Below are 21,508 nucleotides of genomic sequence, written 5' to 3' on the forward strand. Positions count from 1 at the left end.
CTTAGTAAGTTTTAGATACCAACAGTCTTGTGAAGAAATTGAAGCTGTTTGTCAAGCAGCAAGCCCAAGGATCTTAACAGATGTATGTTTCCTGCTAAATCTAGCTTAAAAGGAGTTTGCATTCAAAATCAAGTGAAAAAGTAACCCTTATGGTACCTAAAGCTTGAGTTCACAGTGGTAGTAAAGGCATCCTTTCTGTTTCTTGGGCAACAATGGGGGTTGGGGGGAACTCAAGAACTAGGGGGGCTTCAAAGAAAATAGTTCCAACTCTATGCAAGTTTGTATGGTAGAGCTAAAACTAATCCTCTGGAAGGTGCCCTTAATCCAACTGTACAAGCAGTTCACAATTCACAAGGACTCTTCTCCAAATGAACATTTAATAATAGGAATGTGATAAGAAACAAAAGCAAAGGCACTGGGGGTGAGACTAGGGCAGGCCTGGGGCCAGGGGGAAGCAGTCAGTTAGAAGGCCAGGCCAGAGGTAGTGATAAGCATTCCCTGCCCAGCCAACTCTGGAAGCTCCTCTTGCCCCTTTTTGCTCTTCCCCCAACTTTAGCTGTAGGGGCCATGCTCTCCAACAGCAGAGAACAGGGCAAAACCTAAGCTGGTGTCTCCTCCAGAGCTTTCTTCAAGATAGGTGTTCTAGCAGATGTGAGACTGCCCAAGATTTTCTTGGGGGATTGTTAAATGGATGCCCTGACATTCATGGATTGGAAAACCTGTATCCAAATACAGGCCACTACCCCTTGTGGCATCTTTGACTAATACTCTTAATGTGGGTATCTCTTTCTAAGAATAATTCTTGGGGTATTGAGGATCTTGTCTGAGAACCCTCACAAGGGTTTCCTAAGTTGTAGGAAATCAGATCCCTCTACCAGAGTGATGTTATTATTGCAAAAGGCAGGACCTGGTGGGCTGGGCTCTTTGTACCCTTCCAGCTCTTGCTGCCTGGTATAAAAAAATCCCCTTGAAACAGATGAATCTGGGTGAGAAGCAGGAACATTGGGCTATGTCTGGGGATGGGACAAACAGGGCCTGCTCTTGGCCATAATGGAGGCATGCCCATACTGCAATGACTGGAGTGATTCTTGGATGGATGCAGTGTGAGAATCTTCAGTGGCCACTGTCTCCTTGGCTCTGGCTGTTCAAGGGAATCACGAACACAGAGACATCATCATAGGACACCTGCCTTTCCCCTGTGGGACTGTCGTCCTTCCCCTGTGTGCTGTGTATCAGCATTTGGGCCAACTCCGAGAACCTGTGAAGACCATCATGCAGATGTACTTTGGAGGCAGAGCAAAGGGACAAGGCCAGCCTTCCAGGAGAACTCCCTGCACAGGTTGGACGCTCAGAGGACCCAAAAAAATGTAGTCCAACTATGAGCTGAGCAAACAAGTCTGGTAAGACCACAGGAATCAACCCAAAGATTTTTGTGTGTGTGTGTGTTTGAGCTGGGGATGGAACCCAGGACTTTGTGCATGCAAGGCAAGCACTCTACCAACTGAGGCATATTCTATTCCCTAGCCTTAAGATTTTTTTCTGACCCACAATCACTCCCCCTCCTTTCTGAGAAGTTTGAGACAGCCCTAATTGGGCTGGCTGGCAGTGCTGTTTCAGCTTAACTACTTAGGTCCCTGGCATCTACATACCTGTGTGGATCCTCTCTGTTCCCAGGGAGGAAGCTCCGTACCAGCCATGCCACCTGCTCATTGGACAGGACATCCCAGAGTCCATCAGTTGCCATGACAACTACATCCTCTTCCTGCAACTCTAACTGGTCCACATCCAGCACAGTTACCTGAAAGTTAAGCCTGAGGATCCTTAAATGCTCCCTTCCTGGCTTCCACCAGGCTCACTCCCTGTCTTTACAGGCAGATGGAGGCTGGAGTGGAATACATTGTCCTCTCACCTGTGGGACAGAGAGCAAGAAGGGCTTGAGCTGGATGTTTGTGTCCAGGACTCTGAGCTGATGGTCTCCCAGTCCTCGGGAGACAGCCAGCGTTCCCAGTAACCGAGCCTGAGGAAAGAGGAGAGATGTGAGGTGATAAGACCCTGGCACTCCTGAGCACACAGGAAAGGGTGGACTGTTGACCCCAGGAGCTGTGTGTTGAAGAAGAAACATAAAGGAACAGACCCCAGGACACTAGCCACAGTCCCCACTAAGGAACAAAGGAACTCCCACCTTCATGGAGCAAGTGGATGGAGATTCTGGAAGAGGGATCAGGTACTGACCTGCCTGCCATGTCCGTGGATCAGTGGGTACTTCAGATCTGATTTCTCCACACATTTGTAGCTCCTACCAGAAGCAGAGCCTGCATCAGCCCAAGCCCTCACTTGTCTCCCAACCCAGGGCCCAGCTATTTTACCCTCATAGGGCCCACCCTGCCCAGGAAGAGGGGGACTGCCACAGCTGAGCCTGGACCTCAGGTCTCTCCCCACCATATGCCCCCTCACCAGCCGCTCATGTGATGATCCCTGAACAAAACCTTCTGCCCCAAGTCATCCCCCTTCAGCCGCCGAGGGAATTCCAGTCTGGTGAACTCATCAGCCAGAAGCTCAGGGTAGACAAAGGCCTGGGTGGGGAGGCCATGTTCAGGTCAGTCTCCCTTCTATGGCCCCTCGTGGCTCTGGATCCAGGACTTGGGGATCCATAGTCTCCCCCTGGTGAAGGTACCTACCAGATGCTGGATTCGCTGCCGCTCGGTCTCTGGAGTGAACTCAGAGCTCAGCGGCCGAATCTCATCTCTCCGAACCAAGATGGCCCTGTATGGGGTTGAGGAGGAGAAGGAGGGATCTATGAAGTGATCTTCATAGATCTCATCCTTGGATACCCTCCTGCCAGCCCCTCTTCACCATCAGGAGCCAGCTTTGGCCATACCAATCCCTGGTTCAAAGCCCTTTAAGACTGTCTTCAGGGTAAGGCTCAGTTTTTCACATTAGCACTTAAGGGCCCTATGATGCTCTTCCTGGCATCCCTCACACTTGACATATGCCAGGTACAAACAACTTGGCCATTCAATCCTCCCTGTTCCTAAACCTCCACTTCCAGTCATCTTTCATTGTCCCATTTCTGGTTTTCTCCTGCCCACCCCACCCCTGCCCACACTCCAAGAACTCACCTGCTATCCCCAGCATTGGCCACATACAGCTTTCCCTGCAGGGACACAGCCACCAGAGCTGTGCAGCCGCCCACCTGGCCTGAGGCCTCCAGCTCCCGCCCGATCACCTCATCCTGGAGCAAACCGAGGCCATCTTAGCTGCCACCTGTACTTCCATCATACCACTGTTTCCCAATCCCACCCTGCGGTTCACTCCCCAACAGCAGGCCTGGCAGTCCCAGCCCAAAGTCCAGCCATGAGTCCTCAATCCCTGTGGTTAGAAGATGCAGATATGGGAAGTGCTACTCAAAACAGAGGAAGAGAAACCAGCCCTTGCCCCAAGGACTAGCAGCATGTGCACTTAGTGCACTGAGCTGTGAATGTAGCTCAGTGGTAGAAAGCTTGCCTAGCATGCAGGAGGCCCTATTCAATCCCACCTACCAAAAAAAAAAAAAAAAAAAAAAAAAAGCATGTAGTAGAAGGAGCAAACAGGAGAGATTAAGATGACAGTGACAAAAAAGAAACAAACTCAAATCTTGTCTTCCCAGTTCAAGGTTATATGGCCTTATATGTTATGTTACGCAGGATTATGTTATGCAGGGATGCCCCACTCAGGTCCTTGGGATCAAAAACTTCCCTTACTCCCCAAAGGGTATACTCACACATTCCTGGAAGGCGCTCTCCAGGGCCCCAATCACCAAATCTTCTGCCCTGATGCCCTTTTCTTCCACAAACTGGGGGTCACTGGGGCAGACACAGCGGCCACTGAGGTGCATGGGGGGTTGAGCAGCCACCATGCCTTCTACCACGGCTTCCAGCTGCCGACGCAGGCAAGAGTGCAGAGTATTGGCAGCCAGGATGGCTGCTGCAGGACCACCGTGCCCATCAAATAGTGCCCAGTAATGACCTGTCAGGAACTGCACAGGAAGGGCTTCCATATCAGGCTCTGCCAGTTTCCCCCCTGGTCCACCTTGCATTAGGATATGGGCAGCAAGGCAAGAACCTGTATACCCTGGTCCCAGCCTGTAAGAAAAGTTCAGAACTGGTTGCACTTACTTCTTCTGGGCACAGAGTCAGCCATTCCCTATCCTCTTCAGGTCCGAACTCATATCTCCGGATGCACAGTTTCCCACAGGCAGCTTGATCCTCATTGAACTCAGATTTCTCTGCATTGATGATCCTGAGGCCAGAAAAAGGTCAGATCAGTGACATACCTGTGTCCCCTTGGGTACAGAGACCCCAGAAAGAGGCAGCAGTTCCTGAGTGTTATTCCTGACAAACTTCTGGGCAACTTTAAGTTTCCTGTTAAGTGGCTTTGTGACTAAGAGAAAAGTCAAGGCCCAGACCCTCTAGAGTCTTATCTGTTGACCCAGGGCTGAAGTAGGAGTGAATTGTCTACAGAGATCAAGGGTTCCCTTTCCTATCCCCTGCCGCATCTTAGGTGTTCCACATAGCACAGGCCATATAACCCAGGGTGAGATTTGGGATTCCCAAATCCCACAATGCTGGAATTCTACAGTCTCCCGGCCTCATCTTGGAAGTCTTGGAGTGCAAGTCGTTCCCCACCAACACTCTTCTCTTAAGGAGGTTGGAGACCCAAAGAAAACACTGGGGTAGGATAAGGAGTCACTAGTTGAGGACAAGAAGGGTTATCTACAAGTGGGGTGGGGGTGTCACTCAGGTTAGCCTGTTTTCTAGATCAGCAGAGAACCCTCGACTGGATAAGGCGGGAGCCCTGATGGGGGTTCCCGGATCAAGGGTATCCCGGGTTGGAGGCACTCACTCGGCGTAGCCTGCGTTCCAGGGTAACGTGCGGCCCCGTGCTGGGCTACGCACTGGCCGGGAGTCCGAGCGGCGCGAGGCGTCGGCGGTTCCTGGGCTGGAGCCAGAGCCACGCAGGAAGCGGGGCCGCCGGTAGGGCACAGGGCTGGCGCGTGGCCCGGGCGGCCGCGGCGCGGGGAGTGGACCCCCAGTCAGGAAGCGGCGCCGGAACCAGCCGGCGGACATGGTGTGGCTGCAGGGGGCTGCCCGCGGTGCGCGAGCCCGGAGGGCTGGGCGGGACCGCCCCTGGGAGGAGGAAGCGGGCTGGAGGCGGGAGCCGGGCTGGGCGGAGACGCGCCTAACCCCACCTACGGCCTGAAGTGTGTGCCTGGCCTGAGCTCTCAGACTTGTGGATCCTGCCGACACCTTTAAGAAGCAAACGTCAGTCTCACTCTGCAGACTGGAAAACAGGCCTAGAGAATGAAGTCGCCTGTGTGCGTCACACAGCAACACAGCAGGATCACATGTTCATCCACACTTGTAGAGCACTAGCCTTTGAGAGGGGAAAGTCCCTCCTGCCACCCAAGATGCTGTGGACAGTCATCCAGAGCAGGCACTGGGCCCCTGTCCACCGCAAAGCCTCAAGCCTCTTTCTGCTGGGCGGGTACCTTGCGCAAGGGGAAGATGGGGACAGGATGTCCTTGGAGGGGTCAGATAGACACATTGAGTAAGCGTGTGTAAGAAACTTGGTCTTGGCTCAGGAGGTCTCTGTTCCTCACCCCCCTAGCCGGGCATCTCCACCCCCAGATGGAAGTTAATGGTCATCTGGGCCTTCCCCACCCTAAAAGGCTGCTCCTGCCCCAGAGGCTAGTCTCCCAAATGGCTGCTCCTCCAATTAAGATGTCCTCTCTGGGCAGATAGCAGGATATTCACTAGAGGGTGAGCGAACATATGTGAATTGAAAGGCGAATCCCTGGTGCCCCCTAAGGCTCTAGCTGGTCAGAGTTCAGAACTGGGTGAAAGACTTTCATCCACACTGAAAATAAAGATGGTTCAGTCTCCTTTTAATGCCTGGCTAGCTATCACCATGTGGTCAGCAGCAGTTTCCCCTTTCATATCTACATTTTAAAAGCACCTTGTCACTCTTCTGACACTTAAGTTCAACACCCTGTGAATGACTGCTATTTCCATTTTGTAATGGAGGACTCTGAAGCCCACAGAGGGGAAGTCTCTGATGCTCTAAGCTGTGCTGTTTCCTTTTTGACAGTGCAGCTGACTTAAACAACCTCCCACCCCCAAAGGATTTCTCTTCCTCTTTCCTTTTCCAGAAAGCAAACTCAAAAGCCCATAAGCCCCCACAGCCCAGAGCCCCCAGGGATGGCTATATGAAGAGTCCCTACCTTCACCTCCACTCCCAAGCCCAGGATCATGCTAGTCCCACTTCTTCCATGCAGCCAGCCCTGCCCCATCTATAGAGTTCCTCTAGCCCAAGGAGAAAGATTCTTAGAGCAGAGAACAGTGCCCAACACCTATTCCCTCAGATGAGTCAGATCCAGAGCAGCATGGTGGCTAACTCTTTACCCTATGTGTGCCATGCCCACACTGGGCACAGAGTTAATGGAGAAGAGCCAGGCATTGTCCCGCTGAGCCCCCATTGTGATGATAGTGGAAATTAATGATAGATGGTGCTTGATCCAGCCATCAAGTGAGTGGGGACAAAGCCATAGAAAATTACCCTTAAGGACACTTGTCATTTCTGTCTTTGTGACAGAAATGAACCAGGGACCCAAAGTGAGACAGACTGTGAAGTCACCTCCTCACCCCTACCAGTAGATGCCTCGAGGCTTTTTTAAAATACCTTTATTTTTATGTGGTGCTGAGGATCAAAACCAGGGCCTCACACATGCTAGGCAAGCACTCTGCCACTGAGTCAGAATCTCAGCCTGACTTGAGGTTTTTCTGTAATGAGATTTTATGTGTGGATTGAACCCAGGGGCACTTAACCACTAAGCTACATCTCTAGTCCTTTTATTTTTAAAAATTTGAGACAGATCTCACTCAATTGCTAAGGATCTAAGTTAATGAGACTAGCCTCAAACTTGAGATCCTCCTGTTGATTCAGCTTCCCCCAGTCGCTTGAATTAGAGGCATGTGCCTCCCTGCCTGGTGATTCAGAGGCTTTTAACGTATACAATTTGAAGAAAAAAAGCAAATTCACTCTATTCCCCAATCCATTAGCTTGGAGTTGCCTACAGTGGGTCAAAGTCCTGTCCTAAGTCATTCTCACAGCTCTGGGCAGCCAAATATTTCACGAGTTGTCTAATGCCCAGTTTATTCACTTGTTTTCAGAGCTGTGTGGAGCCCTGTAGTAATCCCATCCTGTTCAAAAGTAGTGTGAGTGTTCCCTTATGCCATCTAGGCTCCTCTGTCTCCCTAGGCTAGGCACCTGTTTTTACCTGGAATCCAAGCTTGCCTTTTTTGGTTTATTCCCTCATTTTGCTGAAGCATATCCTTCAATAAATTTCCAAGAAAGAATGACCTGGAGGTAATTTCTTGGGTTCTTGCTAGTCTCAAAGGGTTGTAATTCTGCCCTTGTTTTTTCTTTCCCTGTCCCCACCCTACCCCAGATACTGGGGATGGAACCTAAGTGCACTCTACTTCTAAGCTACACCCACAGCCCATTTTATTTTATGTTTTGGTGCTGGGAATCGAACCCAGAGGTTCTTTACCACTGAGCTAAATCCCCAGCCCTTTTTATTTTTTGAGACAGGGTCTTGCTAAATTGCTGGAATGGGAGCAGGGGTCTCCCTGAATTTGAAGAGCCTGGCCTCCTCAAACTTAGCATCCAGAGTCACTGACATTATAGGCATGCACCAGCCCACGCCACCCTACCTCTGCTTTTGACTACTGTACTGTTTGGAATTCTACTTCTATTAATTGTCTTTAGATTGCCACTGCTGATGCTGAAATCCAGTATCTTTCTCATTCTTCAGATTGGCCGGTTGGCGGGTTTCTGTTCTTGAGACTAAAAGGCTCAGGGATCACTCCAGTTAAACTGGGCTAATTGGGCTGCACAAAACAACCACACAAGAGACACAAATACCTTTTTTGGGGGGTCGCTATGATGGCTCCTCTGACCTTAAGGGTCCGCAGAAAGAGGGAGAGAGAGAGAGCACTTGCTGACCCCTTTTATTGAGGAGAAGCTATTCAAATGAGGCAAGGGGTCAGATTTCAGGGGGCTGAGTCTATCTTCATGATGTCCACTGTCAGCAGGTTGACTGACACCTGGGTAGGTCACACCCAAGGGCACAGTAAGAGAAGGGGACACACACACAAGGCACTTCCATGGAAGATTCTATCCTAAACAGGGCAAGGGGTTATATTACAAAGGAACAGGTGAGCATAGCTTCACCCATGGGACCGTAGCAAGACACACCCATGCACGAGACACCATCCCTCGAACCCAAGAAGGGTGGGGATATCTCTGCCACATTTCTGTGACTGAGCGTCTCAGCACCCAGCTGGGGAGTGTGACTCAGTCACGTGTAAGGTTGATCTCCAACAGCCTGTGTTTGCCCCTTTCTCTTTCCAGAAGCTTCCAGGCTTTTTTTTATCTAAAATAGATGAGATCCTTTTGGATGAATGTATCTTCATTCTTGATCTAGACTCTCCCAGGGCAATATAAACTCCTCACTCTCACTGACACACTTCTCCCAATTGCTCCAATGAACCCAAGTCCACCCCCTTCTGGCCAGAGGCTTCTCCCCAGCTAACATGAGAGGTGGTGGGGGGAAGAAAAAGGAAGAAAGGTTTTATTCTATATTTTTCCACTCCCAAAGAAAGTAGCTTTTATTTAGTTCCATATCTGTTCTTTAATAAGATTTATTTTAGATTTAATTTTTAAAAATATTTTATTATTTTTTAGGTGTAGATGGACACAACACAATGCCTTTATTTTTATGTGGTGCTGAGGATCGAACCCAGGTCCCACCCACCCTTGCTAGGCGAGCACTCTACGGCTGAGCCACAATTCCAGCCCCAGATTTAATTTTTTAAACTTAATATTTTTATATGACTATATTTTATTATTTTCACAAAGTATAAAAATATTTATTTAGCAGCAAGTCATCCCCACAACTCATTCCTCTTCCCAGAGACCTCTATTATGACTAAATTTATTGGGGGATCCTTCCAGAGATGTCAAAGAATTCTGTGCAAATTCAAGTGAAAAGTGTGTATGTATAAAATCTCTCCTCCCCTCACACAAATGGGTACATACATGCAAGGAATTTTATTTCAATCCCAATGCCCAATGCCCCTTTCCTTTCCTTCCTTCCTCTACTCTGATTTTCCTTTCACTTGCTTACTTACTTATTTTTGGTACCAGGGATTAACTCAGGGGCACTCAATCACTGAGCCACATCCCCAGTCCTATTTTGTATTTATTTAGAGACAGGGTCTGAGTTGCTTAGCGGCTTAGAGCTCATGATCCTCCTGCCTCAGCCTCTGAGCTACTGGGATTACAGGTGTGCACCACTATGCCCAGCTTTCATTTATTTATTTTTGATTGATACTTTCTACGTATAAAGAAATTCCCTTGGTATATTTATATGTGCATATAAAATGATTTTGTTAAATTAATTCTATGTTTCCTCTCCTTTTCCATTCTTCCTCCCTCCTTCTTGTTCTTCTTATTCTACTCCATTGATCTTCCCTATTCCTCTATGATGTATGAACCTCCACCACCTTCTTTCCCTTATTTTGCTCTAGTTTCCACATAAGAGAAAACATTTGACCCTTGGTTCTGGCTTATTTCACTTAGCATAATGTCCTCCATCTGAAGTTTTTTTATTACTTATTTTTGGACTGGGGACTGAACCCAGAGGTGCTTCACCACTGAGCCACATCCCCAACCCCCCTTTTTTAGAATTTTAAAAGTACTTTTTAAAAAATGTGGTGCCAAGGATCGAACTCAATGTCCCATATGTGCTAGACAAGCACTCTATCACTGAGCTACAACCCCAACCCTCCCCAGCCCTTTTTTTTATTTTGAAACAGGATTTCACTAAGTTGCTTAGGTCCTCATTATATTGCTGAGGCTGGGATTATAGGTAAGCATCATTGCACGCAACTTATTACTTTAAAAAAAAAGAGAGGGAATTTTTTAATATTTATTTTTTAGTTTTCGGTGGACACAACATCTTTATTTTAGTTTTATGTGGTGCTGAGGATCGAACCCAGGGCCTCGCGCATGCCAGGTGAGCGCGTTACCGCTTGAGCCACATCCCTAGCCCTACTTATTACTTTTTTTTTTAAAAAAAAACTTAACTCTTTGATCCACCTAAAAAAAAATGTTATAATAATTTCAACAGCTAAATGTCTGTGAGAAATATCAGAAAGATAAGGGCAACCAGTCTGCCCCTGACTCATTTGAATACATATGTAGGCAGCTTTCTCATCTTTTTGCCTGAAAGCAGATCTCAGCAGGAGGTGGAATCTGCTTTGGTACTCTGCTGGCCTTTGGGGTCCTTGCCCACATCCCAGATCTTAAACTGAGCAGGAAGGGCTCAAACCCCCAATATCCCAGAAGATTCCTTTCCTACCTGATCACTGAAGTGTGAGAGATGGATGGAAGGAACAAGGGTCACTGCTTAACAGGATTTCCCCCACTTTGTTCCAACTTCTCCAGTAAAGGACTCTAAGGTTCTTGAGCACACTCACTGCCTTATGACCAAACAAAGACATTTCTCCCACCTGAAAGTCTTCATCTGTATAATGGAGACAATAACATTTATCTCAGAGGCTGTCAACAGGATTCAATAAACGTGTGATACAAGGACTATCAGATTCCAGGCAGGCCACACATCCATCATCATGTCTCAGCGACCCCCACCCAAAAAAAGGAGGATTCTTTTCCAATCTTCCCTTTCAAGAAGTCCCTGAAGAGAGTCTGACTGGATAGGCTGGGGTCATATGCTCACCCCTGACTCAATAACAGGAGTCTGGAAAATACAAAATGCTGATTGGCTGGTAGCAGCAGTCAGTTCTGATGCCCGGAGGGAAAGGCTGCTAGGTATGGAGACAAGTTCTTTAGGAGTTGGAAATTCCTCAGACTCACCAGGTTCCTTTAATCTCTGGGCCTTTGCACGTGCAGTTCCCTCTTCAAAGAAAACTTTTCGCTCTGCTCTGCTTTCTCTCTCCTTCAGGATTCTACCAAATTTTTGCTTCCTTCCAGCTCACATTCTCTGGGTAGGGCTCTCGCCACCACAGATCCACAGATCCTGTTCATCTGCTGGTTGCCTGGTAGAAGGTGGGTCTGGGCTCCCACCGTAAGGCCTAGGCCTGTGCCCTAAAGTGCTTAATGCTCCGCGAAACGCGCTCAGGAAACGTCCCCTGGCTATAGGATCCCCGCACGATCACGCACGCGCTTACCTACCTTCTGACCCCTTTTCCGGTCACAAACTGGGGTAAGTGCGGAACTGTCCCTATTTACAAACCTACCCAGACAGGGGCGGACAGTCTTTCCCACTTGCACACACGGATTCGCCCCACCCACGGATTACCGGATTCAGGCGCACCGACGCCCTCGCACCCCCCGGGCAGACGCAGGCCCCTTTCCCGGCCACAGACCCGCGCACAAAACCGGTCAGCCAGCCTGACAACCCTGTGGACCTTGCTGCGCGCACGCGCGGTCCTGAGTCCCCGCCCTCCCGGCCTCGCCCGTCGGGGGCGGGGCGCCGCTGGGGGCGGGTCCTGCGGCACCGCCCGGGAAGCTGCGCGAGGTTCGGCGGCTGCCACCACATCCTCCTCTTTCGGGTCCAGGCAAGAGGAGCCTGGTCAGGGCCAAGCGAAGGGCTCCGACGGCGCGGGCAAGCGGAACGCCGAGCCATGACGCACCAGACGGGCATCCACGGTGAGGGCGGTTGGCGGACGGGCAGAGGTTCCCAGAGGCTCTGCTCTGGGCTGCGCCCCCTTTCTGGCTGTCGGTCCCTTCCTCCCCCTAGCATCAGCAGGGGGAAGCTTCCTGTTCTGCTTTGTAGCCGCCAGTCGCTTGGGATGGGCACATCTGGGGGAGTACAGACTTGCTGTGCAGAGCTGAGAGTGGGTACACATGCACCCACACTACTGGGATGGAAATACCTACGTACCCCTTGGGGGTAGATGTTCCTGTGTGTGCGGGTCTGTGTATTTTTGTTCCTTTCTTGGGGTGGGTGTACCCGGATGTGCACATCTGGTGGAGTATACATGCATGTGCACATGTCCTCTGTATACAGTTCCATGCGTACCCATCTGGATGTGACTTACTTGTACACATCTAAGATCATTCATGTACATGCCCTAGTGGCTGTTTGGACACTGTAGGTAGCATGGGACCATCTTAGACATCACTGTTTCTTGACAGTGTGCACATGTGTGTGGGTGTCTGTGTGTGTGTGCACAATTGGTACGCATCTCGGTGTGCATTTGTTACCATGGTTGCATGCAGTGGATGTGTCTCATGACTTGTATGGGTTTGTGAATGTGTGTGAGGAAGGGGTCCTGACCTTTACTCCTCTCAGGATCCTCACACTCCTGCAGGCTAAGCTGGGGAAAACCTTTGATAGGGCCCTTTAAGTGACATGGGGAGAGTTGTCAGTCTGACCTTGACCTCTGACCTCCCTCCCATTTTCCTGGTGATCTCTTTAGTTCTGCCCCAGCCAGGGTTGGAAAGTCCCAGCTCCAAGCTGGAGGAAGAGAAGAAGGTCCAGATGGGTAGATTTGTAGGGGAGGTCCTGGCCCTAGAGAAACCAGGCCAGCTCCCATCCCCATCTTCATGGCCAGGAAGCATCTATGGCCTAGAGTATCACACATAAAACCCCTCCTACAGGGACCCAGTTTCCTCCTTGGACAGGCTGGGAGAGAAGTAATGGCTGGGAGCCAAATACCCTGACCCTCCAGGCCTCAGTGTCCCATCTGCCACTGGCCTGGGAGGACTGCCTGGCCTGTAGTGAGGGCTCAGGCTGCTTGCCTAGACAGCTTGGTGGTTTTGGCCATCTGCCACTCCTGCCACCACACCATGATCCCCTGCCCAGAGCTACCACCATGAAACTGCCTGAGTCCTGGCTTGTGGCTTGTGGTTGTGGCCACTTGGTGGCTGAACTGCCTAGAAAGGGTTTCCCTGGCCCTACTCCCATTTTCTCCCCACTGCACCCCCCGCCCCGTAGGACCCAAGAATACAAGGGCCTGAGTCAGAGCCAGCCTTCTGACAGGTGGGCCAGCCTATCTCCAGGAGGAGCTGGAGAGTGGCATCATGAGTCAGCCCCACAGAGGGATCTACTGCCTGGCCTGCCCCTTCCTTCCCCTTTGCCTGGTCATAGCTGCAGCCACCCTCATGTCCCCTGTTGACAGCTCCTGTGGCCAGGGATCTGCCTCATTCCTTCACTTCCTGTACAGTGACACAGGGATGCTTAGGGGATATTGGGGACTGTGCTGCCCCCAGCCCTCCTTCTACCTGTGAATAGCCCTCCTTCCCATTTTAGGCATGGAGAGGTAGCAAGAGAGAATACCCTGGAGTACCTGCCCGGTCATGGGCCATAGATGTAGGTATGCTGACCTCAGATCCTGGCAAGTAGAGGGACTGTAACCTGAGGCTCATTGGAGTTGGGAGGGTGGGCAAGGGGCAGGGGGGTCATGAATCTTTGATGATAAAGGTTCAGATATCCCAGGCCTGGCTTCTGGATTATTGATGGCAGCAGGGGAGGGATTGGGGTGGGGTAGGAAAGGATGTCTTCCCGTGCTAGGGTGTCAGTTTGCCCTAGTAACACTAGAAGGGGCTTGTCAACCTCTCTGAAGAGGAGCTTCTTGGTCACCCTCCCAAGGTCTGAGCAGGTAGAAGGAGCAGCTATCTTACAGTAATAAAATTTTGGGGTTTTTTTGTTGTTTGTTTTTTTAAGCACTAGGGGCACTTAACCACTGAGCCATATCCCCAGCTTTTATTAATTGATTGATTGATTGATTAATATTTTGAGACAAAATCCTTTTAAATTGCTTAGGGCCTTGCTAAGTTGCTGAGACTGGCATTGAACTTGCAATCCTCCTGCCCCAGCCTCTGGAGCCACTGGGTAAAAGTTGTTATTAAAAGAGGCCCCATTCCTGAGCACTTCGTCCCATTTACTCCTCATTATAGTCTCTGGAGCTTGGGGGTATTATCTCCGTTTTACAGATGAGGTTGAGTTTCAGAGAAGTCAGAGGTCACACAGCTAAGGAAGAATGGAGCCCTAACACTAGGCTTGAAGTTTCAGGAAACTACTGTGGTCTGCTGTTGGGAAGTCCTGTCCTGACCCAAAGAGGCTGTACCCTCTTGCATGCAGTTCAACACCACGAGGCTGTGAGCCCCAGAGCCTGCTGGGCTCAGTTGAGCTTCTGCTTACCCCATGACACAAGGTCACTGGGGAAGATGGGAGCACCTGAGGCCATGACCAGTTTGTTTTCTTAAAGCCCCCCCCCCTCCCGCTGCCCCTGAGCTGCCCAATCCAGGCCCTATAAATATTCTCTTACCTCAACCCTCCAGCTGTGTTCCTGCGGGAATTCTTCTGACCCCTGGGCAGCCTCAAGGTCGTGCTGGCTTAGCCCTGCTCACTCAAATATCCAAGCAGAGCCCTTCCCCACTTGGACCATAGTTTTCCCATTCACTATTACTAATGGTTCTGAGATTACCCATGGTTCCCTAGCTCTGACCATGATCCATACCTCTGCACTTGGTTCCTTCCTTGGTCACTGGCTGTCACCTTCCAGCTCTGCAGCCTAAGATCCAAAATGGAATTACTTTCCTGGGAGCCACTCCTCCTCCAGGAAGCCTTCCCTACTGTCTCAGAGGAGAGCTTGTTGTCCCTGGTGGAGCTGTGCCAGGCAGGGAAGGGGTTCTCAGGGCCTCCTCAGCATGAGGCAGCCTGGCTGGGGGGCTGGAGCTGCATGTGCATGCATCTGTGAAAAGATGTCTCTGTGTTTCTGTGTGTGCTTTGTAATCCTCTTGCCTGCACACTGTCTTAGCCAAACACTGAAGGTGCCTACCTACGTGTGTGTTAGAAAGCTAGGAATTATATCTGAGTGCATGTTCTCATGTCTAAATATGTATATCCATTTACGTTTGACCAGTTGAGTGTGTGTTCACATACAATGGTATTTGCATTTATGTCCCTCTCTGCATTATATGTATGTTTTATATTCACACATGCTCGATTTAGTGAGTTGGCACATGTGATGTGTGTGTGTGTGTGTGTGTGTGTGTGTTTGTATGTGAATGGACATAACGGTGGCATTTGTCTATGTATTTTTTGTGGATTCCACAGTGCTGAGTGGGTATCAGGCCATCCCACTGCTGGGCCTTCATGGGAGCAGAAGACAGGTGGGGTCATTAATTCTGGCTGGACTAGCTTGCCTAGAATCTGCCCCAACTTTGGATGGGCTGTCCCGCCCCTGCTTGCCCCTCCCCATCACGAGAGCAATCCTAGCCAGCAGGCCACCCGCCTGCCACTTCTGCTGGCTAAATTTGGGAGCTTGTGTTCAGTGGCCATCTCAGGTTCCCAGTCACATGGCGGGGCTGTATTTAACCTGGTTCCCAACTCAGCCACCAGATCCCGCAGGACAGAGCAGGCCCCAAACTTGTCCCTGTCCACTCTGCCTACTTATCCCCCACTATGTTTCTTGTTCTTGTAGCCACTGAGGAATTAAAGGAATTCTTTGCCAAGGCGCGGGCTGGCTCCATTCGGCTCATCAAAGTTGTCATTGAGGACGGTGAGTGCCCCCCATGAGCTAGGGCATGTGTTGGAGGCTGGACCTAATTGCTTCTGGAGGGCGTATTGGCCTCTGGGCCCCTCAGGACCTCAGTTTCCCTGTCTGGAAGTTGGGATAAGGCCACTCACACAAAGAAGCCTCAGAGAGGAGCACAAGGTAGACATGGTTATCACCCCTATTATGCTAGCCCCTATCCTGGGGTCCTCTGTGGTCTCCCCAGAGGCTGTGTGGGTGTTGAGATGGGCCTAGTCCAGGTGCTGGGCTGAGCAGGCAGGGGTCAGGGGATGAGAGAGTCCAAGCGCTACTGCATATGGCTAGTGCTACCCACTTCCATCTGTTCGTGGTCGGCAGGCCTGTTCTGGCTTGGCTGCTGCCGAGGAGAGACCTAAGAGATGCCGAGGCTCTTCCTTTGGGAAGAACCCTCAAAATGGGGAGAAGGGACTTGGGTACAGCCCATTCTGAGGGCAGGAGGGGGTATATTCCGTGCTTGGCAAGGCCTCAACGTGGACCTGGAACTAAATTGGGGTGTTGGAAGTAAGGGACTCCTCTCTTCTCTCTGTGCCAAGGGACTGTCCCTGTCTGTAAGGGGAACAGACTGGGTATGGGCTGGATCTCTAAGGGTCCTTGCAGACCTTCTCAGTATCCTGTTCTACTGCCTTTTAGGGGCTTCCCAAACAGGTTTGGTGCTCAGCTCACTTTAGTAGGCACTGTCCAGACCCAGAGTTGACCCCAGGCTTTAGGGCCATGACTGTGCTGGGCTTTGTTCACAGTCCCCAGATTTCCTCAGAGACTGGTCAGGAGTCATGAGGCAGCTCGTGAGTAAAGGCCTGGGCAGCAGGCCATAGCCTCCCACCGTTAAAGAGGTAGCTGTACTCATCGGCTGCAGTCCTCAGACACGACTTAAGATCTTAAGCAGGAAGAATCTCTAGGTGGGCTCTCCAGGTTTTTTGGATTTTTTTGTTTGGGTTTTGGAAATGGGGAGTGAATCCAGGGGCACTTAACCACTGAGCCACATCCCTAGCCCTTTTTTGTATTTTATTTAGAGATAGGGTCTCACTGAGTTACTTAGGGTCTCGCTAAATTGCTGAGGTTGGCTTTGAACTCTTGATCCTCCTGCCTCAGCCTCCTGAGCCGCTGGGATTATAGGCATGCGCCACCATGCCCAGCTTATTCCAGTTTTGTATTACAGTTTTAGGAGTACCTGGGAGTGCCCAGAAGTGTCCACACTCCAACTGAGGTGGCTGGAGCTCCTGATTTTTCTAGAGAAGGTCTGACTTTTACTTTTTATATGAGATTCTTGGTTGGAAAACATGAACAGCAATGTTGACAATGCTCCTGCAACCCATCAGCCTGTGACTGCTGGCTGTCAACCCTGATCCCATATGAGTTCTGTGTGGGCAGGTGAGGAAGCTGGCATGTTGGGGTTTCCAGGCAGATGGATCCCTTATCCCACTAGGAGGACATTGTGATGAGGTGCCAGATCCCCTGGTCAAGCTTAGATTGCCCCTTTGCCCCAGTTCTTCCTCCAACCTACAGCTGTGTGTTCCAGGAGGGTATTTGTGAGATACCAGCCCACAGGGTAGCCTGATGCCCCCTTTCAGCCACTCTGCACCAGCCAGGGAGGTGACAGACCTGATGAGCCCAGGCATGAAGAACTTGACTGGTGTTGGGTTTGTGACTTGGAGGAGAGGAAACTACAGCTGGGGGTGGTGGCAGAATATCTGTTTACAGAGTCTGGCATGAGTCTTGCCTTCTTCTTCTCCAGAATTTTTTTTTTTTTAATATTTTGGTTTCAGTTGGAGTTGGACACAATACATTTATTTATTTGTTTGTTTGTTTGTTTAATTTGTTTGTTTTTATGTGGTGCTGGGGATCGAACCCAGCAACTCACACAAGCTAGGTGAGCGCTCTACCGCTGAGCCACAACCCCAGCCCCTCTCCAGATGTTTTTGTCCCTGCAGATCTTTATGGCCTGGAACTGTGACATCACCTCTTCCAGCACATTTGTCCCAGGAGGGGTGTGCCAAGTTTCTGTTGTAACCCTGGGCTTAGGGAGGAGGGAGCAGGAGGTGCATGGAGGGGTTCCTACACTGAGCAGTGTGCCTTGCCTATAGTGTGGGGTCAGAGTGATTACCCACACGTGTGGGTGTTGAAAAGGAGCCACGAGATTGCTAGTTGTGGACACATGGCTGTGTTTTCATGTGGTTTGTGTTGGGTGATTTGTAGGGGATTGGAGGGTAGAAAGAGCAGCCTGTGGGTAGTAGCTTTTGTCCTTGTTCATTCACTCACTGATCAGGTAACATAATTTCATACTTTGAAGATTTGGGGGCTCTAAGAAAAGTGGGGTGGAGTAGCCAGCAGGTCTGAGCTAGCTCAGAAAGCCACATCCAGAGGACATTCCACAGGCAGAGGTGAGGTGGGAGATGGCTAGCTACTCTGGCTCACCCGGCCTCTGCCCCCAGAGCAGCTCGTGCTGGGTGCCTCTCAAGAGCCAGTGGGTCGCTGGGACCAGGACTACGACAGGGCTGTGCTTCCACTGCTGGATTCCCAGCAGCCCTGCTACCTGCTCTTCCGCCTCGACTCACAGAATGCTCAGGGATTCGAATGGCTCTTTCTTGCCTGGTCACCTGATAATTCTCCGGTGAGTTCCAGGGTCCCCTGTTTAGCCCCAGGCTCAGGGCCAGTGGGGGAATGGGGAGGGCAGCTGAGACTGGGCAGGATAATGAAGCTCTGTCCCAGGGATCCTAGGGAATGCATATCAGGTCCTGTCCCAGAGATTGACAGGACAGGGCCCTGTGCTTGAACCCTGGGGACTCAGAGGCCTGTGAGTGTCATCAGCTTGACCCCTGGAGGCTGAGGTTGAGCTAGGCCAGAGCTCCCTCTGCTGGCAGGAGCCACCATTGCACCCTCACCTTCATGCTGTGCCCCCTGCTGGATGTGCTCACTGGATGAGTTGAAAAGGTCCCCTTCTAGAGCCTCCTGCCTGCTCTTGGAGAGGCAGACCTGCCCACAGGGTTCTCACAGTTTGGCCTCCACCCTTCAGGTGCGGCTGAAGATGCTCTACGCAGCGACACGGGCCACAGTGAAGAAGGAGTTTGGGGGTGGCCACATCAAGGATGAACTCTTTGGAACAGTGAAGGTAGCCACCCAGGCCAGAATGATGGGGGCTGGGCCTGTGAAGGGATGCAGAGAAGGCCAGTGCCAGGCTTGGGATGAAATGGAAAGGCTGGGAGTCCAAGAGCTGTAAGCCGAGATGCTCAACAGGGCTTCCTCCAGCCTGCCTGAGGTGCCCACTTATGCCTCCTAGGATGACCTCTCCTTTGCTGGGTACCAGAAACACCTATCATCCTGTGCTGCACCTGCTCCACTGACCTCAGCTGAGAGAGAGCTCCAGCAGATCCGTATCAACGAGGTAGGTGTGCTGGGTCACGTGTGCCTGGAGCCTGTGCTGTTTGGTGGGCTGGGCTGTTCCCGAGGCTGGGCAGGTGGGGTTCTCCTTCACTATTGCCCTGCCCCCCAGGTGAAGACAGAGATCAGTGTGGAAAGCAAGCATCAGACTCTGCAGGGCCTCGCTTTCCCCCTGCAGCCTGAGGCCCAGCGGGCACTTCAGCATCTCAAGCAGAAGATGATCAACTACATCCAGCTGGTGGGTGCATGGTCCTGCCCTGGTACATGCTCGGGGCAGTGTGTCCCACCCCTACTCCTGCTCATACACATATGGGCATAGAACCTCTGCCCCCACCAGCCCAGGAGTGCCTGAGCTGTTCCACATGCTTGTGGGAACAAACTGTCCTCCTTGTCCCTCCCTGTTTCCTGCATTAGAAATAGCCACCAGGTACACATAGTTCCACTCTTTTTCTTCTGTCCTCTACCTTCCCACATGGGTGCTGCTGTGAACTCACTGCTCCCTTTCATCCTCCGCATATGCCCACCCCTGGGTTCACACTGACCCCTAAGCCCCTTCCTGTCCCGGGCTCCTTCTGCAGCCCTCTTGACAACTTGTTTTTCCCAGACAGGGTCATTCTGACCCATTGATTAAGGTGCCCCTTCCAAAATGCTTCCCTCAAGAAGCTCTGCCTCTGAGGACAGGCTGGCCTGATGTTGGTGAGCCCATCCACACCACCCGCTTCACTGCTGTTCGGGGGAGTTTCTTCTTTAGCAACTTTCAAAGGGCACCATTGGGTTTGGGCCCAGGAGTGCCTCTTTGAGAAGACCCCCACAGAGGTACAGCTATGAGGAAGAGATCATGAGCAGGCGCCTGCCTGCCAGCAGGGTTCCTCTTGGGTAGATGGTGCCCTCATGTCTCCCCTGGCCCTCCACAGAAGCTGGACCTGGAACGGGAGACCATCGAGCTGGTACACACAGAGCCCACAGATGTGGCCCAGCTACCCTCACGAGTGCCCCGAGATGCTGCCCGCTACCACTTCTTCCTCTATAAGCATACCCATGAGGGTGACCACCTTGAGTCTGTGGGTGAGTGGTTACTGCAGAGGCCCTGCTGTGTGCTGGGTAGGGTAGCACCGGCCTGCTGCTGGGTGGATCTGCTATGGGGGCGGAGGTCTGCAGGTTGCTCAGCCTGCATGGAATCACCTCCCTGTCCTTCTCTAGTGTTCATCTACTCCATGCCGGGGTATAAGTGCAGCATCAAAGAGCGCATGCTGTACTCCAGCTGCAAAAGCCGCCTCCTTGATTCTGTCGAGCAGGACTTCCAGCTGGAGATCGCCAAGAAGGTGCGTGGCTATCCCCAGGGACCTGTCACCCCACCTTCCACATGGGCATTAGAGTCTTGAGTCAGTAGCATGGCAGGACTTGTCACTACCGTGGATGGATGGGAACCTGAGGCTCAGGGCAGCCTGCACTGCCCAAGGCTGCCCAGATGACGGATGGCACAGACAAACCCAAGCCCTGGCCACCAGGACAACTTTCCCTGGTTCTGGGGGGAGAGAGAAAGGGGTGACCCAGGTAAGCAGAGTAGCAGGCTCCAGGGTCTGAGTTCCAGTGGGTGGCATTCCCAGTGGGGATCTACAAGGAGACCCCAGGCCTGAGGCAAGAGATCAAAAGGATGCCCAGGAGTGGAAGTCACCAAGGGTGATGTGTGTCAGAGTCATTGGACTGACTGTGGCCTTGTCCTACACAGATTGAGATTGGCGACGGGGCAGAGCTGACAGCTGAGTTCCTCTATGACGAGGTGCACCCCAAGCAACATGCCTTCAAGCAGGCATTCGCCAAGCCCAAGGGCCCTGGGGGCAAGCGGGGCCACAAGCGTCTCATCAGGGGCCCTGGCGAGAATGGGGACGACAGCTAGGTGGCTGGACCAGAGCCAAGCCAGCAAGTGAGCTGTGGGGCTGCCTACCTCACCACTCCCTGCACCTCCCTCTTTCTCACTCTGGCTCCAGGGAAGTGCTTCCTGTGGGTCAGGCAGGCTGGTGGCTGAACACACTTACAAGCTTCTGAGGGTCACTGGGTTGGCATTTTGTGACCCTTCCCCATTGCTGACCCTGTCTCTCATCTGTGTGCCCAGGGCATCTGGGGGCCCTGCCTGGCTGGCTCAAGGGGGCTGGGCGAAGGATCTGTCATGAACCTGGCCTCCAGGGGATCTGAGACTGAGGTCCCAGCACAGCCCAGAAGCCTTTGACCACAGTGGGTAGGGTTGGTTGGGGCTGGAGCAGGGGTCACTGCAGGATGGGATGGTTGAATGCTGTATTTTCTAAAGAATAAAATATTTTTAAATCAATATCTGTGTCTGGTTCTAAGGGAATGCTGCTAGCCCTTGGAATTGGGTAGCCCTGTGCAAATAGCCAAGTACCCTCTCACAGGTCAGGAGAGAACGGTTGGTCTGCTACATGGAGCCTCAGTGTTCCTGGCCACAAGGGTGT

At 51.5% G+C, this 21,508-nt stretch overlaps 2 protein-coding genes across 4 annotated transcripts; one reads left to right on the forward strand and one right to left on the reverse strand.

The window, feature by feature from the left end:
- Nucleotides 1–367: 367 nt before the first annotated feature.
- Nucleotides 368–5,148, reverse strand: Ppm1m (protein phosphatase, Mg2+/Mn2+ dependent 1M). Of its 3 annotated transcripts, none has more exons than XM_076867768.1 (10): nt 4,882–5,148; nt 4,155–4,278; nt 3,761–3,916; nt 3,120–3,232; nt 2,679–2,763; nt 2,455–2,573; nt 2,233–2,296; nt 1,910–2,017; nt 1,650–1,798; nt 368–1,258 (listed from the first exon to the last, which is right to left on the reverse strand). In XM_076867768.1, the coding sequence occupies exons 1-10, from the start codon at nt 5,103–5,105 to the stop codon at nt 1,114–1,116; spliced, it is 1,287 nt and encodes a 428-aa protein (XP_076723883.1). In that variant the 5' UTR covers nt 5,106–5,148; the 3' UTR covers nt 368–1,113. The 3 variants fall into 3 exon arrangements, with proteins under 3 accessions (XP_076723883.1, XP_076723884.1, XP_076723882.1); XM_076867769.1 differs by having other exon boundaries at nt 368–1,141; nt 3,761–4,015; XM_076867767.1 differs by having other exon boundaries at nt 3,761–4,015.
- Nucleotides 5,149–11,634: 6,486 nt separating this feature from the next.
- Twf2 (twinfilin actin binding protein 2) lies at nt 11,635–21,366 on the forward strand. Its single transcript, XM_076867903.1, has 9 exons — nt 11,635–11,772; nt 15,555–15,632; nt 18,095–18,273; nt 18,676–18,771; nt 18,940–19,044; nt 19,153–19,278; nt 19,955–20,105; nt 20,241–20,362; nt 20,770–21,366. Exons 1-9 carry the CDS (start codon nt 11,748–11,750, stop codon nt 20,935–20,937), a joined length of 1,050 nt encoding a protein of 349 aa, XP_076724018.1. The 5' UTR covers nt 11,635–11,747; the 3' UTR covers nt 20,938–21,366.
- The last annotated feature ends 142 nt before the right edge of the window (nt 21,367–21,508 follow it).

Source organism: Callospermophilus lateralis, chromosome 10 (assembly GCF_048772815.1).
Source record: "Callospermophilus lateralis isolate mCalLat2 chromosome 10, mCalLat2.hap1, whole genome shotgun sequence".
Lineage (NCBI taxonomy): Eukaryota > Metazoa > Chordata > Mammalia > Rodentia > Sciuridae > Callospermophilus > Callospermophilus lateralis.

Excerpts from the sequence above, each read along its gene's own strand:
- Ppm1m (XM_076867767.1), bottom strand. The coding sequence starts at position 5,105 with ATGTCCGCCGGCTGGTTCCGGCGCCGCTTCCTGACTGGGGGTCCACTC. Across the intron at positions 2,018-2,232 it reads TCCACGGACATGGCAGGCAG|GCTCGGTTACTGGGAACGCT; the intron begins GTCAGTACCTGA and ends CTCTTTCCTCAG. Across the intron at positions 1,259-1,649 it reads AACAGAGAGGATCCACACAG|GTTCTCGGAGTTGGCCCAAA; the intron begins GTATGTAGATGC and ends TGGTCTTCACAG.
- Twf2 (XM_076867903.1), top strand. The coding sequence starts at position 11,748 with ATGACGCACCAGACGGGCATCCACG. Across the intron at positions 11,773-15,554 it reads GCACCAGACGGGCATCCACG|CCACTGAGGAATTAAAGGAA; the intron begins GTGAGGGCGGTT and ends TTGTTCTTGTAG. Across the intron at positions 20,106-20,240 it reads TGACCACCTTGAGTCTGTGG|TGTTCATCTACTCCATGCCG; the intron begins GTGAGTGGTTAC and ends GTCCTTCTCTAG.